This window comes from Arvicola amphibius, chromosome 15 (assembly GCF_903992535.2).
Source record: "Arvicola amphibius chromosome 15, mArvAmp1.2, whole genome shotgun sequence".
Taxonomy (NCBI): Eukaryota; Metazoa; Chordata; class Mammalia; order Rodentia; family Cricetidae; genus Arvicola; species Arvicola amphibius.
The window spans coordinates 24,587,425-24,603,266 of record NC_052061.1 but is presented as its reverse complement, the minus strand read 5'-3'; the positions used below and the strand labels follow the sequence as shown (position 1 = coordinate 24,603,266).

The window sequence follows — 15,842 nt, the reverse complement described above, 5'->3', positions numbered from 1 at the left end:
ACAAAGAGGATCTAGACAAGCTTCATCTGCCAAAAGGGACAAGAAACCAAACATTACTCCCCAAGAGAGCATAGAAGCTTCCACTTCTACAGAAGGAGACATAGGAACTACCCCCTCTCATGAAGAGAGCCTCAGGCATTCTGCCTCTCCTCATGGGACTTCCAGCCTTACTTCTACTTCTTCTACCAGGACAAGACTCAGACATTCCCCTTATACTCAAGAAGTCATCAAAACTTCTACTGAATCCCAAGAAAGCTTCAGGTCATCTCCAGATGGAGGCAGTCCTAGTGGAAGTGTCAAGTCTTTCTCAGCACCCCAAAACAATGATGTCAAACATCCTGTTTCTACAAAGGAGGACTTTAAACACACTCTTTATGTCCAAGAGGGACAAAAACCTTCCACTGGTGCCAGAGAGGGGAGCAGGGTTTGGATTCCTGTACAATGGGGACTCATATATTCACCAACTCAAAAACAGAGTGCTACATCATTCCCTGTTGTCCAAGGAAATTTCAGACATACCCGACCTCAACTAGCAGACCTGAGATCTTCCCTCTCTTACCAAGGCAGAGACACAGCCTTCCAATATGAATATGGGACCCCCATATGTGACCCTTCTGTCCTAGGAGGCCACAGATATTCACGTTCAGTCCCATGCAGTCTCCGAAGGATCCCATTGCAAAAAAGAGCTCGAGTTCTAACCTCTTCCCTCAAGGAGGGTCCTATGGCTACCCTGTCTAAGGCAGCTTTAGAATGTTTCAATCTGAAAGAGGGAACCCCAAGAATACCCCACCTAAAACACTGAGCCTCAGATTTGCTCCTTGTGACCAAAGGGAATTAAAAAATGTGCCCTCTAATGTAGAGTGGGTTAGAACTTCAACTTCTGCCCCGGGAAGCCCCCAACATAATCCTTCTGCCCATGGAGGCTTCAAACCTTACAAGCCTGTCAAATTGAAGTTCTAAAGATGCTCATCTCAAGAGGGGATCCTGGATCCTACTCTCTCTTATTTTGGCATCTTTAGATCTTCTTATTTACAAGCCAGCCTCATATTTTCCTATTCTGTGCCCCACATGGACAACAGGAGTTTATAACTTTTCCTTCTCATCAAACACCTGTTAAATTTTTGATTTCCATTCCTGTCTATCTCAGATGCACATTGAGGCATCAGATTGGTCCATCTGAATATCAAAAGGCAGACATTTTCTATCTGATTATGAATAGGTCACAGTTTTGACATAAATCATGATATGCAATCTATTACCCACTGAGAATAACATGTACTTCTTCTGACTAATGTGGCCCTATACTTACTTCATATATGGCTTAGTGGGTGACAGATCAACTCCCTCTGTCTAAGAGGTTATGAATATTTCTTATTTTAATCATCTGACTTCAAAGCCTCTGTCCAAATTAAAACTACCCTTGTGCCTGAAGTTCTAGAACCTTAGAACATCCAGCAGTGCCCTAAACCCAGTATATGTGCCTTAACTTGATCAGCATAAATAAAGAAAATAAAGAAATAACAGAATCAGAAGTAGTTAGCTGAGTTTGTCCAGAGACCTATCTGAGAATTGCCTCATAGTGTGTTGATTGATCACACTGCTGCCTGCCCTGCATGACATAGATATATTCCCATGAAGATTTGATCAGGAAATGTTCAGGCTTCTCTAATTGCCAAATTGAGTCTTGATATCCCATGCTTCCCACAATAGTCTTTGACCTTTCTGCATTCCTCAAAATAGCATAGGACTTTCTGTCTCTGAAGACAAGAAATTTTGTACTCAAAATTCCCTGTTTGTCTGTGGATGCCTCATTCTCATTCTGTACAGGGGTTCTCCATTTTTTTTTCTTACAAAGGGGCCTCAGACTTATTCCTCCAGGCCTCAGGAGGACTCATCATTTTCCCCAGTGACTGAAGTGGTGCTCAAATTGTTTTCAAGGACTCACTGGGTGCTCAGGCACATCTCTTCTGAACCAGGATGCAGAATGCACTCCACTAATTCTCAAGCAGGCTACAGCACCACCACTACAGAACCAGAGCTCTTCCAAATGGATGTATGGATGAAGGGAGCTTTTGACCTCTTCTTCAGTACTGGAGGGTCTCAGATTTTCCCCAATGGCCCAGGTGGCCTCAATCATTTCTGTCTAGAACCAAAGTAATTCACAACTTTTACCAGTAAACTAATAACCCGTCAACAACAAAAGCTTCAGTCATTACCTGGTGTTCAAGGGGAGATTGAAATTCCTTTCCTTTGAGAATCAGGAGACCTCAGACATTCACTAATTGCCCAAATGGATCTCATACTTACAACTTCAGAAAAAGGGTGTTCTGAACATCCTCAGTGCTGAAGAGATCCTGAGACATAACTTGAGAAGCAAAGAGGCCTCAGACTTCTCCAGTGCTCCAAGAAGACCACAAATAGAAACCCTTTAGAATCAACAAGCCATAGAATTTCTGCTAAGTTACACTGGGGGTTCACATTTACTCCAGAACCAGGACACTTCAGACCTCCAGCTACCAACTCCATCATGTCTTAAATATCCCCATCAAAATTAAATTAATTCACTAAATGAGGAAACTTATACCTTGGTGGACTATCTTCTGAAGAGGGTTTTAAAGTTATTTACTGCAACCACAGTAGCCCCTGACCTTCATACTTTGCCAAAGGGGGATTTCTGTAACATGCTGTCTTTGAACAAGAAAACATAGCTCCCTTTGTCTCTACTGGAGGAGTCTGAGACAAACCTGTTTGAGGAAGTAAGCTACAGTACTGACCCTGTGACTGAAAAATGTCTCAAATATTCAGACCTGCCTGACAGGTACTTGAGACTGATTCCCTATTACCAGGAGAACATAGCTTCTCCTTGTGTTCATGGCTGACTCAGGTCTACCAAATAACTAATAGAGACTAGAGCTTCTCCTTTAGAACTGAATGGCTAGGAAATACACTTCTGACCACCAAAGGAACCTCATGGAACTCTAGATTGAAGTTGCATGGCAGAAGAATAAAAGTACCCTGGATCTAAGATCATCTGTTTTCAAGATGCACACCAGATATATGCCTGTCCTCCATGTCTACACCTGTGCAGCTTATCCAAAGTTTGTTGCAAGGCAAGGAGGAGAGGGTCCCTTGCTTGTCCCAGTCACCTGGCTAGCTTACACCCAAAATAACCACCCAGAAACTGTACTAATTAAAACATTGCTTGGCCATTAGCTCTAACTTCTTATTGGCTAACTCTTACATATTAGTTTAACCCATTTTTATTAATCTGCATATCACCATGAGGTTGTGGTTTACTGGGAAAGATTTAGTATGTCTGATTCTGGCAGCTCCATGGCAGTTCTCTATATCTGCTTTCTTCCTCCCAAAATTCAGTTCTGTTTTCTCCATCTACCTAAGTTCTGCCCTATTAGGTCAAGCAGTTTCTTTATTGATTAACTAATAAAAGCAACATAAACAAATGGACCTCCTACACAAAAAGTTTAAGTAGGGAACAAACCTAGGGACTATGATTCAACTTGTAAGAAGAACCCACTGATTTCTGTTAAGCCTCAAAATGAGTCCTCAGAGATAAGGATTTTCTAGAGTTCACTGAAGAGTTAGAGACTGCCTAGTGAGTGCCTGGACTTCCTACTCATAAGGTAAGCAGAGTGGCATTCCCTTTTAACTAACAGGGTCTGGGATCTGTCTCCTTTCAAACCTTATATTTTGCTCTGATAACTTAGGCCTTAAAATAACTCCTTTGGCCCAAATGGCCTTCAGAAATTTCCCTCTGAGGAAGGGCACATGGGATATTTCACCATTGACCAAAGAGCATTGGTCCCTGTGGTTAGTTCACAGAAGTTAAGAAGAGTAGACAAATCCAGGAACCCATGCCACTTCCTTAAGTAAAGTCGCCATGGTATAGACTTCTCAGTCACACTGAGTCCTGTTTGCCTGCACAGAATTCTTATGAGTCAACCACACCATGCCTCCCACTGAGTATCTTAATGAATCCTGATATTGATGCTTGGTCTCTTGCAGATTCAGCTAAAGATAAGGACATCCTAAACTATGAAGAAGAGTTAGATGGTGAGGCAATTCTAGGAGCTTATGAGGTATAGAAGTCAAGTGAATTTTTGCTCATGGTTATATGGGATTTTCCCATTCTGATCATATCTCCCCTGACTCATGGGTCTCAGAAACTCCTTTTTTCCCAAGGGTACTCACTCCTTCCTTTGATCAAGGAGCCATCTGATCTTCGTCTTGGAGCAAAGGGAGTCCTACATCTTTCCAGTTTGTTCAAAGGAGGCTTAGATGTTCCTTTTGGGAAAGGGGCCCATATAATTCCTGACATTATGGAGTAGACCTCAGATATTATTCTTAATAAATGGGTCCCAGATTTGCATTCAGTACAAGGTAAACTATAGGCCCAATATTGATCCAATGAGAACCTATGACAATAAAAACCCTGTCAAGGATGGTGGTTATATTCTACTTTCCTTGAAAAAGGGAACCTTTAAGGGTACTGATAGAAACTCATCTGATTAAGGGGATACAGACCAGGCCAGTAACATGAAGATTTACTCAGATGTTCATCTTCTTGTCATGTAAACTCCAAATAAGTACTCCCTGACCTTGGCTTCCTCAGACAAACCACTTTTATCTGCAGAAACCTCAGTTCTATTTCTCTAACTGAGAAGATGTTGATCTTTCCCTTCTGACATAGGTGTCCAGGCATGCCCAAATGACCAAAAGGAAGTCAGATCACTCTGAACTGATATCATGGGACAAATAGTAAAAATCTGATCTGTGATTAAACCCTTTTACTTTTAATATTCTCACCAGAAGTGGAGTGGTCCCATCTTGTCTCATATGCCTGTGTTAATGATGAAAGGCTTGTGGAGGACACAGAGCTATGGATTGCCAACCAACCTGTAAGAAAAACACTCTGCTTCCCATGTGGATCTCCTGAGTAAATTGGGAGCATAAGGACATTGGGAGAGGGTTGAAGGGGAGGGGAGATGCAGAGAGGGGAGCAGAGAAAAAAATGTAGACCTCAATAAAAATCAATAAGAATGGAAAAACACTCTGATTGCTCAAAATCAAGCTTCAGAGATGTAAAACATGCAGGTATTCCATAGAGTGAGGACATTTGGACCTGATAAGATATTGGCTGATCCTTTTTCTAGTTCCCAAGGTAACCTGGGAGCTTGATCTTTTGCCTGAGGGTTTCTGGACCTTTGGGCTCTTTCCTACCTTCCCAAAACATTCTCCCTTTCAAACATGGGGCTTGAAATCTTCCATGAATGGCCTAATAGGTCTTACATCAAGATGTTCAGGTATAGGCTCATGGAAGACTCTCTCTATAAACAAGGGACACTAGTCCACTCTGGTTTGAGGTCTCATAGGCATGTTTAGCAATCAGAACATAGAACCCCATAATATCTGCCTTCAGATCAGTCAATATAAATGGAATGATTTCAACATCTCTGCCTAGATAAGGACTTCTGAACACAAACTAGAGGATATAACTAAGCCAGGAACAATCATCCAGGTCTTTGGAAGAAGACCTAGGTTGTTGCTGCCTTGTCTCTCCCAGAATGAACACAAACTATGAATAAAAGCTGGAAGCTCAGGATCAATGCTGGGAACTTTCTCCACTTTATAAGGTGCCAAGGATATTCACCTTTAACAGAAATGTTTATGACACTTTCACACTCTGCCCAAAGGTGATTCTGTCCTTGTCATTTTTCAATGGGGTCTCATAGGTTTCCTCTCTTACATTGGGCTCAGAATTTTCACTTTTCCTATTATTATTATTATTATTATTATTATTATTATTATTATTATTATTATTCCTTCTCAGTACATGGAACAGGATGTCAGAACTTTCCTAAGACTTAGATTTCCCTAAACCCCATTTTCCAATAAGGTCCACCCCAAAACATTTGTTTGGTGTTACATGGGCCCTCAACAATTTGGAATTCCTCTGCCTTCTATGCTACCAAAATGATGGCCTCTTATAGTTATTGATTTAAAGGATTGCTTCTTCATTATACCTTTACAGGAAAAGGATAGAGAAAATTTTGCCTTCACAGTGCCTACTTATAATAATTCTCAGCCTACTAGGAGGTACCAGTATACTGTCTTCCCACAGGGGATGTTCAGAACTTTGTGTCAATATTGTGTGTGTCAGCCATTGGAAATAATATATAGGCAATTCCCTAAGTCTATAATTTACCATTACATGGATAACATTTTGCTATCTGATTCAAGCAAAGATACTATAGAAACAATGTTTGAGAATGTAAAGATAGTTTTGCCTAAATAGGGATTACAAATTGCTCCTGAGAAGATTCAAAGAGGAGATTATGTTAATTACCTAGGTTATAAAATAGATTTGCAAAAAATTAGGACACAAAAGGCACAAATTAGGAGAGGCCAATGTCTTACCAGACATTAATCTTCAAACTTAACCACCATTATACTTTCACAGAATCCCATAGAAACAACGTCATCCCATGGCAGCTGGAAATAATTCTAGAAGACGACATACCCTCTCCCAGGTAAGTTTGTCCTCAGGGTAAGGGACGTCTTTTAGGTGTTGATTATAATTGGTATATGGTTGGGGGTTGGGGGGAAATTTTATAAGTTAAGGGATCCTTTTGTAAAAAAAGGAGAAAATTAGATGATAGGATAATAGATTGGTATTTGTGAGTTATTGTTTATAGACAATTACATTGGTATAAATTTTTGTATATGGATACAAAGTTAAATTATATTGAATATTGTATGTGTCTACCTCTGTTTAAAACATTTTAATGTATTGATATATATATTTACCATATAGCAGTGTACATTTCTATCTCTGATTAAGATACTTATATATTGTTTATGTATTGATATATATATATTTATATATTTACCACATTGCAGTGTACATTTTTACCTGTGATCAAGATACTTATACATTGTTTACATTTGGAGGTTATTGTCCTCATTTATTGCACACTTGTTTATTGTCTTAGTCTTTAAGTTAGATAGGTATTAAGAATTATAGATCAATAGTCATCTATGTTTCTCATATTTATACTTAGACTAATCAGGTTCTTTAGATACATAGAGATTATACTCTATAAATAGATAATCTTCAACCTCTTCAAAGAGCTGTAGAAAATGGCATTTAATCTAATTTAGAGTTCTGTGGGTAGCGAGACACAATTGCTCCTGGCAACACTGATCTATTACTGAGAGAATGTTGAGCAGCAAAGACACTCCACTTGGAGCATATCTTCTTCTTGGCAAAACCGGCCTCTGGGCAAAGAACTGCCCATTCCTCAACCACTGACAAAATACATAGTATCCGGAAATGGGTAAGCAGAACTGTCAAATCTTGCCAAGACATGGTAAGATGGTTTTGAAAAATTTCTTGCCTTTAAAAATAATCTTTCAGTTTTTCTAGGCCTTAGCCAAAGTTGGTTGCTTCAACACTGCAAAGGTGACTTTGGGTGATTGCCCAGGTAGCCAGTTGTCTCTGTGATTTGCTACATGTTTGGGAAGTTGTTTGATTGCACTTCCTAATTACTCAGGTAACATTATTTCCCTTCTCAGATATTCAATGGGGTTGAAGACTAGATAAATGTAGTTACTTTTCTCTCATGATGTGGCCAAGTTATTTATTATACAAGACTTAAGCTAGTTAGAATGGGATATTGTTCTTATTGTATATAATTTTATAGTAGGTTTAGAACTCTCTTATTTAAATAACAGGAGGAGGTGCTGTGGGAAGGTTCCAGCTAATACCTACCCGCCTACTGGGGTGTGGCCTTATGAACTATTTACCTGGATATGGAAGCACATCCAGACCCTTCCTCTTCCTCTTTGCCTTTGCCCCTGGACCCCAGTTTTGCTGGTTTGGTTTGTTTGGATCTCATCTTTGTCCATCATTCATGCAGAAAATCCTGATTTGTAAGTTTTTCTTAAGATTTTATTTATTTATTATGTATACAGTATTCTCAATATATATGGTGCAGATGATGGCACCAGACCTCATTACAGATGGTTGTGAGCCACCATGTGGTTGCTGGGAATTGAACTCAGGACCTTTGGAAGAGCAGGCAGTGCTGTTAACCACTGAGCTATCTCTCCAGCCCCTGATTTGTAAGTTTTATCTATTAGTAAATACCTGTATATTTCTTCATTCTGAGCTAGTGTGGAATTCCTTTCACTAAGTGTCCAATCTCTGCCCTCAGAAAGGTCTCTCAAAACTGGCCCCTGTATACAAGGGATGTCTCAGACATCCACCCTCTCCTCTACAGCTCTTTAGTCTACCCTAAGACTAAAGTGTAGTGATGGGACGAGCAGGCCTGCTTTTCGTCCTGCCCTGCTCCCACTCGGCTAGTTTTATACCCGAAATAACAACACACAAATTGTATTCATTTAAACACTGCATGGCCCATTAGTTTCAGCCTCTTATTAGCTAATTCTCACATATCTTGCTTTAACCCATATTTAGTAATGTATGTAGCACCACAAGGTGGTGGCTTACCAGAAAAGATTCAACATGTATGACCTGGCGGCTGGCTTTATTGCATGTCTCAGAGAGGAGAGGCATGGCTATTGACTAACTTCCCTTCTTTCCAGCATTCTGTTCTGTCTACTCCACCCACCTAAGGGCTGGCCTATCAAATGGGACAAGGCAGTTTCTTTATTAACCAATGAAATCAACTCAAACAGAAGACCCTCCCGCATCACTAAAGAATCATCAAGCTTCCCTTCCTTAAGTGGTGACCTCACACATTTCCCTATTAACTAAGATTGCTTTAGAGCTGGCCCCTCTGACCAAGATAACCATACAAACACACATGCAATCAATGGGATCTCACAACTTTCTGCTGTTAGATCACAGGACAGAAGATAGAAAGGAAATTTGCTCTCAAGCCATCTGTCTCCAAGTTTGGTTATAAAAAATTCACTATTCCTGTTTTTATTTACAGATATGTACAGCTGAGTACAACCTTGAGGAAACATCAATGCTTGCATAACCACTTAGCCTGTTGGAAGATTGTTATGAAATTTGCCTTAGACTCTCAAAGATTTCACATAGGGTATGTATGTTTGCATTGGGAAAAATAGCTTGATGCTAGTGCAGAGCCTGAACCTTTTCCCATTACCCAAGATGCCTTGGGACCTTCCCCTTCTGATCATGGGTGAACTGCATACTACTATTCTACCAAATATGACTGGAGCCTTCCTTCCTGTGAATAAAGACATTTGGGATTTCCCATTTGCTGAAGGTAGTATCATAACTTCCCCTTCTGAGAAGAGGTTCTCAGAACTCCCCTGTTTTCAAGAGACATCATAAATACTTTGTTTATTGAAGTTTTCATGAGAACTACTCTGGGTCAGACTGGGCCATTGTCCTTCCCTCCATTAAAAATGTGTACTTACACCTTATCCACTTGTACAAGGGAGACTAGGACTCTAGGATACTCATGCATTCCTTTTATTCACAGGTGACATTAGAGATGTTATTTTGAATAATACTGCATCCTACCTTGTAGGATTCTATCAAAAATCCTCAAGCATTCCATTCTGTCTTTGAAGTACCTCCAAAATATGCTGCTCTAAATAAAAACGATTTAAACCTTTTATATTTTGTGCTGGTGGCTAGGGAAATGCATTGCTCCACTCTAGGTGGTGAGCCCAGGTCCTAACTGTAGAATTAGAAACCGAATCCTAAGCTATGTTTTTCAATCTAGCAACTAGAAATCAACTGACCTCATCATTGCTGCCCATACATGGACTATGAAAACAACCTGAAAAAAAGAGGAAACCTAGCTATTGATAGCCATCCAGGCACATTGAAGAAGGCTCTTGCTGCTGCCTGAACTTTCCAAGACTCAACACAAGATGAGCAAGCTCTAACGAAGAGTTGGAAGCTGAAGTTCAGTAATGGGACCTTCCTTCACTGAATAAGGTAGTAAGGACATTCACCCTCAACAGGATGGTGCATGACATTTCTCCCTTCTGTGCAAGAGTTTTCCAACTAATACCCTTGCCCTAAACAGGTCTCAAAATTTTCTTTTTCACAAAAGGCCAATGCTTCTATTCTTCTCGTTATCTCCCTCCTTTTACTTCACTGATGAGAATGTCAGACCTTCCTCCTACAACAAAGCCTACTGCAGACCTTCCCCATTTGCCTAAGGTGGTCTCAAGTATTCATTTTGTGGCAAATACCCTCAAATTTTACCTTTGAATAAAAGGCCTCAGATTAAATATTACTTACACAACTCACACTGTACAAGTGAGAATCAGATCTGCCCATATTCAGTCCAGTGTAGTGAAAGGGGGAGCTATGATTACAAACTTCAACCACAAAAATTACAAAGATCTCATTTTTGCCAAAAGGTGCCTGGGATATTCCACAGTGATGAATAAGATGTCAGAATTGGTTTCCATGACCAAAGGGGTAGAAATCATTCACTCTGTATTTAATTGAGCTTCAGGTCTAGCCACTGACCCTGGGATGCCCTAGAGCATCCTGTTCCTTTTGTGGACACATTTCACTTGACCCTTGAACTCATATTATCTTAGTGCCAATCCCAGGGGCTAGGAAAACACATTTGCAACCATGGGACCTCACAAGATTCTAGGTTTAGATCAGAGGGCAAAATATAAAAAGCTAAATCTCACAATCATGCCATCTGCCTAGAATGTAGCTGTCAGAAATGCAAAATGTTCCCATCTTTCATGTAAATGAAAACTGTGCTTATGTTTCCCAACTGCCCAAACCTAAAAAATTACATAGAAAATATATTAATTACAACACTACTTAGCCTATTAGCTCAGGCTTCTTATTAACTCACTCATATCTTAAATTAACCCATTTCTATTAATCTATGTATCACCACAAGGCTGTGGCCTATTCGAAAGGTTCTTGTGTACTTTTCCTTCAGCAGCTACATGGCCTTTCCTGGACTCCACCTAATCTCTTTCTATATCTCTTCCAGCCTGGCTATATTCTGCCCTGCCATAGGTCAAAGCAGGTTTATTCATTAAACAAAAAAAGAAAAAAACATATACAGAAGGACATCCCACATTATTTACATTGATGGATGAGCACAGAGCAATACAACCCTGAGGAAGCACCAACGTTCACACATGTTGAAAAAGTGTTGTAATTTCTTCTTGTACTCTTCCCAACAGTTGTTGTAATATATGGATCATGGAAGTTGGGAAGACAGTTGGAAGCAAATGATGTGGAAACAAACCACCCAAGTTAAACTAGCCCTTTCCCTTTTGTACAATGGGGTGATTGGATCTAACTATTTGGTCAAACATGGTCAGGCATTTTCACTCTAAGCAAAACAGTTTAGAATGACCTCAGAAGCTTCCCCTCTGAACATGGGCTCCTCAAACTGTTCCTATTCTCAAGGCATCTCACACTGTGCCTTTTTGATGACTGGTTATCAGAACATCCCTTTGAGTAAAGTAGCTGTCAGGCCTTTCTGCTATTACAAATAACACCCAAGGCCTTCCCTCTCTGTTTAAGGAAATTCATAAGAATAACTGGTTTTTACTAAAGTCATCTCAGAATTTCCATTTTTTCTAGGTGACCAGGATCAAAGGATCCTCAGATCACCCCCTATGTGCATGTGGGCCTCAGAATGATCCTCATGATGGAGGACCTTAGATCTTTCCCCTCTAACTATGGCCACTAGGAAAATACATGTGTGACCAAAGGGCCTTCATCTTGTTCTGCTTTGAGATGACAGAGCCTGAGACTTAGGTCATCTTTGCTTCATTAAAGTCACCAGAATAAAGAGGTCTCATCTTTCATGCACACACCAATGTAGCTGATGAGAACTGGAGCCTGGTGCCTGCCAATCATGACTTCTGAATGATATTCAGATTGCTGCCAGGCCTGCCACAGTGTGCCTGAAGATGTGAATCTTCTAAACTGTGATGAAGTCCTTCCCCCACTGCATGAGGTAGACTAAGATGCTCCCTTTTGCCTAAGTGGTTTGTGACTTTGCTTCTCTCTTTAAGTCTGTTGAAATCTTCCATTCCTAACCACCATCTATTTCTGTCAATTAGACATCAAATGCACACTCTGTAACCAAGAGTGCCTGATATTTATCCTGCATGACTGAGGGGTCCAGGGAAGATATATACCTGCCCAAGGCCCCAAAACTTTCAAATTCCAATCAAAAAACCCTTCAAAACTTACCCTCACTTAGCAAGGATCCAATTTTTGATGAAGGAGGGCTCAGACCTTCCCCTTCTACTTAAATATGTCTCACCTCCAACACATCATCTGAAAGGGTCATCATTATCCTCTTTTTGTCCAAGGGCCTTCAAATTTTCACCCTCTGGCCTGAAAATGTCTTTCTTTCATAGAGGAGATTCTGAGTGTCAAACTCAGCATATCATAGCATCAGACACTATTCGGAAATACTTTGTCTTTTCCCTCTATCTAGGGGGAAATAAAACTTTCTCCCAAAGCCCAAGATAGCTTGAAATATGCCCTCTTTTTCCCAAGGGTGACACAGGCCTACCAGCTCTACTATGGTGCCCATAGATCTTGTTCTATTGACTCTGTATGTCTGCTATATTCCCAACTGTCTAGGATTGCTTCAAACTTCCTACTACGTATAATCTAAGACATTACGTTCTGAACAAAGGAGTCTTGGACTTATCTTATCTGACCAATGGCTTCTCAGACTGAAAATAACCATCCAACCACTTGGAAAACATGCAATGATTAGTGCCCAGCCTCTCACAAGTCCACAAAAGGTATGAATATTCTCAATACTGAAAAAGATTTGGAAGCTGATCAGGCAGGACCAGCCCTTCCTCTGCTCCACAAGATGTTTATTTTATGCTCAATGGGAAATTGCCTTTTCTATTTCATTGAACATTGCCATAGACTTTACACCTCTGACAAATAGGTATAGACCTTCACCTGTGTACAAAATGTTTCAGAAATTCCAGTTATAACAAGAGTGCATTAATATTTCTCATCATTCCCATGAATTCTGCCACATTGCATTTTTGATGAAGGGCATAATAGTCCTTCTATTTCTGTCCAAAGTACCAAGGGCCTACCCCATCTTACATACTGAGATTTAGACATTCACATCAATAAAGAGGGCCTCAGGCCTGCCTTGTGTGATCAAGGAAATTTCACAGTTGATTTCATACCTATAACTTCTAATTTGGGTGGCCCGGAAAGTACTGTTCTGACTAAAGAGATCTCAGAGTTCTCTGGACCGAGGTCCCTGAACACAAAAACAGCAAGATGAGGGTAACTCAGACTACTGTCTTCACTCTAGTCCCTTAGACAGAGAATTCCTGTCCTACATGAAGAGAAATTTGTGGATGGGCCTATACCAGATGAAGAAACTGAGTCACAGACTACTGTCATGCAGCCTCTTAGAAGACTTCTAAGACTGCTGACATGCCTGACATGGACATTCAGAAGATGTGTATTCTAGATTGTGATTTCAAGTTTGGTGCCAAAGAAGTGAGTGTCTGGGACTTCCTATAATTCTCAGGGTATCATTCAAGTTTCAGCTTCTGCCAATATGGTCACAGACACATGACCAAGGGAGGCTGAGATTATTCCACCCAGACCTAGGGAGCTTCTGACTCCTCCTCCTAAGTTAGAGGGTCTTAGATCTTTCACCTGCTCCCAAAGTGGTAGCAGGAATTCTTGTTCTGCCCACCTGCCTACCTAAGTTCTGCCTTGCTATAGGTCCAAAACAGTTTATTTATTAATGATAATCACAGCACACAGAGAGGACTCCCACATCATGGATATGCTCCACCTACCCAAAGAAGTCTGAGAGTATCCTCTTTTTCTTACTGAAATGGCTTTTAGACTATCCCCTCTCCCAAGTATACCCTCAAGTTTTTGTCTTCTGGCCAAAGGGTTTCAGACTTGCCTACTCTAGAGAGGTACAGTCCACCAATATACAAAGGGTTCTCAGATCTTCTGAATATGCCCTTGTGGTGGGAGTACACTTACTTGGTCCATATAATTGGTCAACATACCTTTCTGATGTGACCAAATAAGTTTCAGTCTACTGCCTCTGATTTACCAGATGGCTTCAAATCTTCTCATTTTGCAAGTTGCTTTTAAATAGGTCCTTCTGTCCAAGGAGAGCCTCACACTCTTTTCCTCTGATTCAGTGGCCTCAGACATTCCCCCACCCAAACATGAGACCATAGAATATTTTTCTTCACACAATAACTTCTCCAGACCTCCCAGGTTTAAAATCTACAAGTCCAGGTTTACCAATTAGAGTCTATAACTGAAGCCCACTGCCTGAAAGCCAAAATCAATATAATGTAGTCCGCATCATTCAAACCTAGGTCTGAGCAGCTGAACATATGCTTGAAAAGGAGAACCAGCTTGGGACTCTCATGCAGACTTTTTGGAAAATACTCAGACTGCTGCCTCACCTTACCACACATTCACTACAGTGGACAGATGTTTGAGTATCTTGTGAAGAGCTGGAGGCTCATAAGGCAGTTCCTGGAAAGGGCTCCTCTGTATGAGGTGGGTTGGGACCTTGATCTCATGTCAAGCAGTGGGTATGCTGATTTCTAACTTTACCTAAATCCAATATGTTAGTCTACATCTACAATAGCCACACTCTTCACAAGACTCCCTCAAACATTCCCCCTCTGACCCTGGGGTCCTTGTATTTTCTCCAGGGCTCTTGCTTCCAGCTTCCTTCCCCATGCACCTTGGCAAGCCTCTGACCTCTCACCTCTGACTTATGTGGGGGGCATTCAAGGTCTGAATATGAGGCCTTCAATAGTGCTCCCATTGACCAAGGGGGTGTCACACATACTCTTTCCCTTTAATGGAGTATTCAAACTCCATGTCTGGCCAAGAGATCTTCAGATCTTCCTTTTCTGTTCCATAAAGTGTCTATACTAACATCTTTATTCAAAGGACCTTTGGTTTTACCTTCTGATCAAGCAGATGTCTGAAATTCCCACTCTCTCAAAACACATGTACATGAGGTGGACAGAAGCCTTGGGCACACTCCTTCTAATCAATATAACATTCTTCCCCTCCACTTTGAGGCCCCATAGTGCAAGCATAGCAAGGAGAGTCTGGGAAACAGCCACCAGTCTTCAGGGAATTCATCAGAACATCAGAAATGGACTGCTCCCAACCTTAGTGCCTTGAACAGGATGACTGAACACCAACCTGTGAGGCTGAAAAAGCGACAGACACCAGCGACGCTCTTGCAATCATGTTCAGATTACTGCATATCCTTCTGAAGATGCCACAGATGATATTGTTACTTTGTTGTTGTTGTTTTGATTATTGTTCTCTTGGTGTTGTTGCTTTCTTTTAAGTTTAAAAGAGGACACCTTGATATTTTCTTGGTATGTTAATTATCTACTGGCATTAAAATTTGGCAACTAATTGCATAAATGTTTTACATGTTCTACTCTATTTGTAAATCACAATGTATACACATCTTCCACCTTTTGTATCAAAGACATAGCACTATGTAATTCCATTTTACAAATGTAGTTATTTTAGCCAACATTCATATATATATGTGTGTGTGTGTGTGTATGTGTGTGTGTGTATGTGCAAAACCACTTCCTGTGCTAACTTTTTACACATGATTTATTTTTAAAAAATTTAAATTCATTTATTTATTTACTTTGCATCCCAGACACAACCTCCACCCTCCCCTCCTAGTCCTATTCCATCCCCCTCTGTTCCCACCTCTAATCAATTCCTCCTCTATTTCTGTTCAGGAAAGGGCAGGTCTCCTATGGAAATCAACAAAACATAGCAAACAAAGTTGCCATGCACCAAGACA

General features: G+C 40.6%; 1 protein-coding gene across 1 annotated transcript in view; it reads left to right on the top strand.

Moving 5' to 3' along the window:
• LOC119801710 (mucin-17-like) overlaps positions 1 to 14,599 on the top strand; it is a 30,577-nt gene extending 15,978 nt beyond the window's left edge. Inside the window, exons 3-8 of the mRNA XM_038312329.2 lie at positions 166 to 424; positions 1,939 to 2,123; positions 4,024 to 4,097; positions 5,113 to 5,179; positions 6,479 to 6,548; positions 14,362 to 14,599. Coding sequence (XP_038168257.2) covers positions 166 to 424; positions 1,939 to 2,123; positions 4,024 to 4,097; positions 5,113 to 5,179; positions 6,479 to 6,548; positions 14,362 to 14,599 — 893 coding nt within the window. The remainder of the gene's footprint in view (positions 1 to 165; positions 425 to 1,938; positions 2,124 to 4,023; positions 4,098 to 5,112; positions 5,180 to 6,478; positions 6,549 to 14,361) is intronic.
• Positions 14,600 to 15,842: the final 1,243 nt, after the last annotated feature.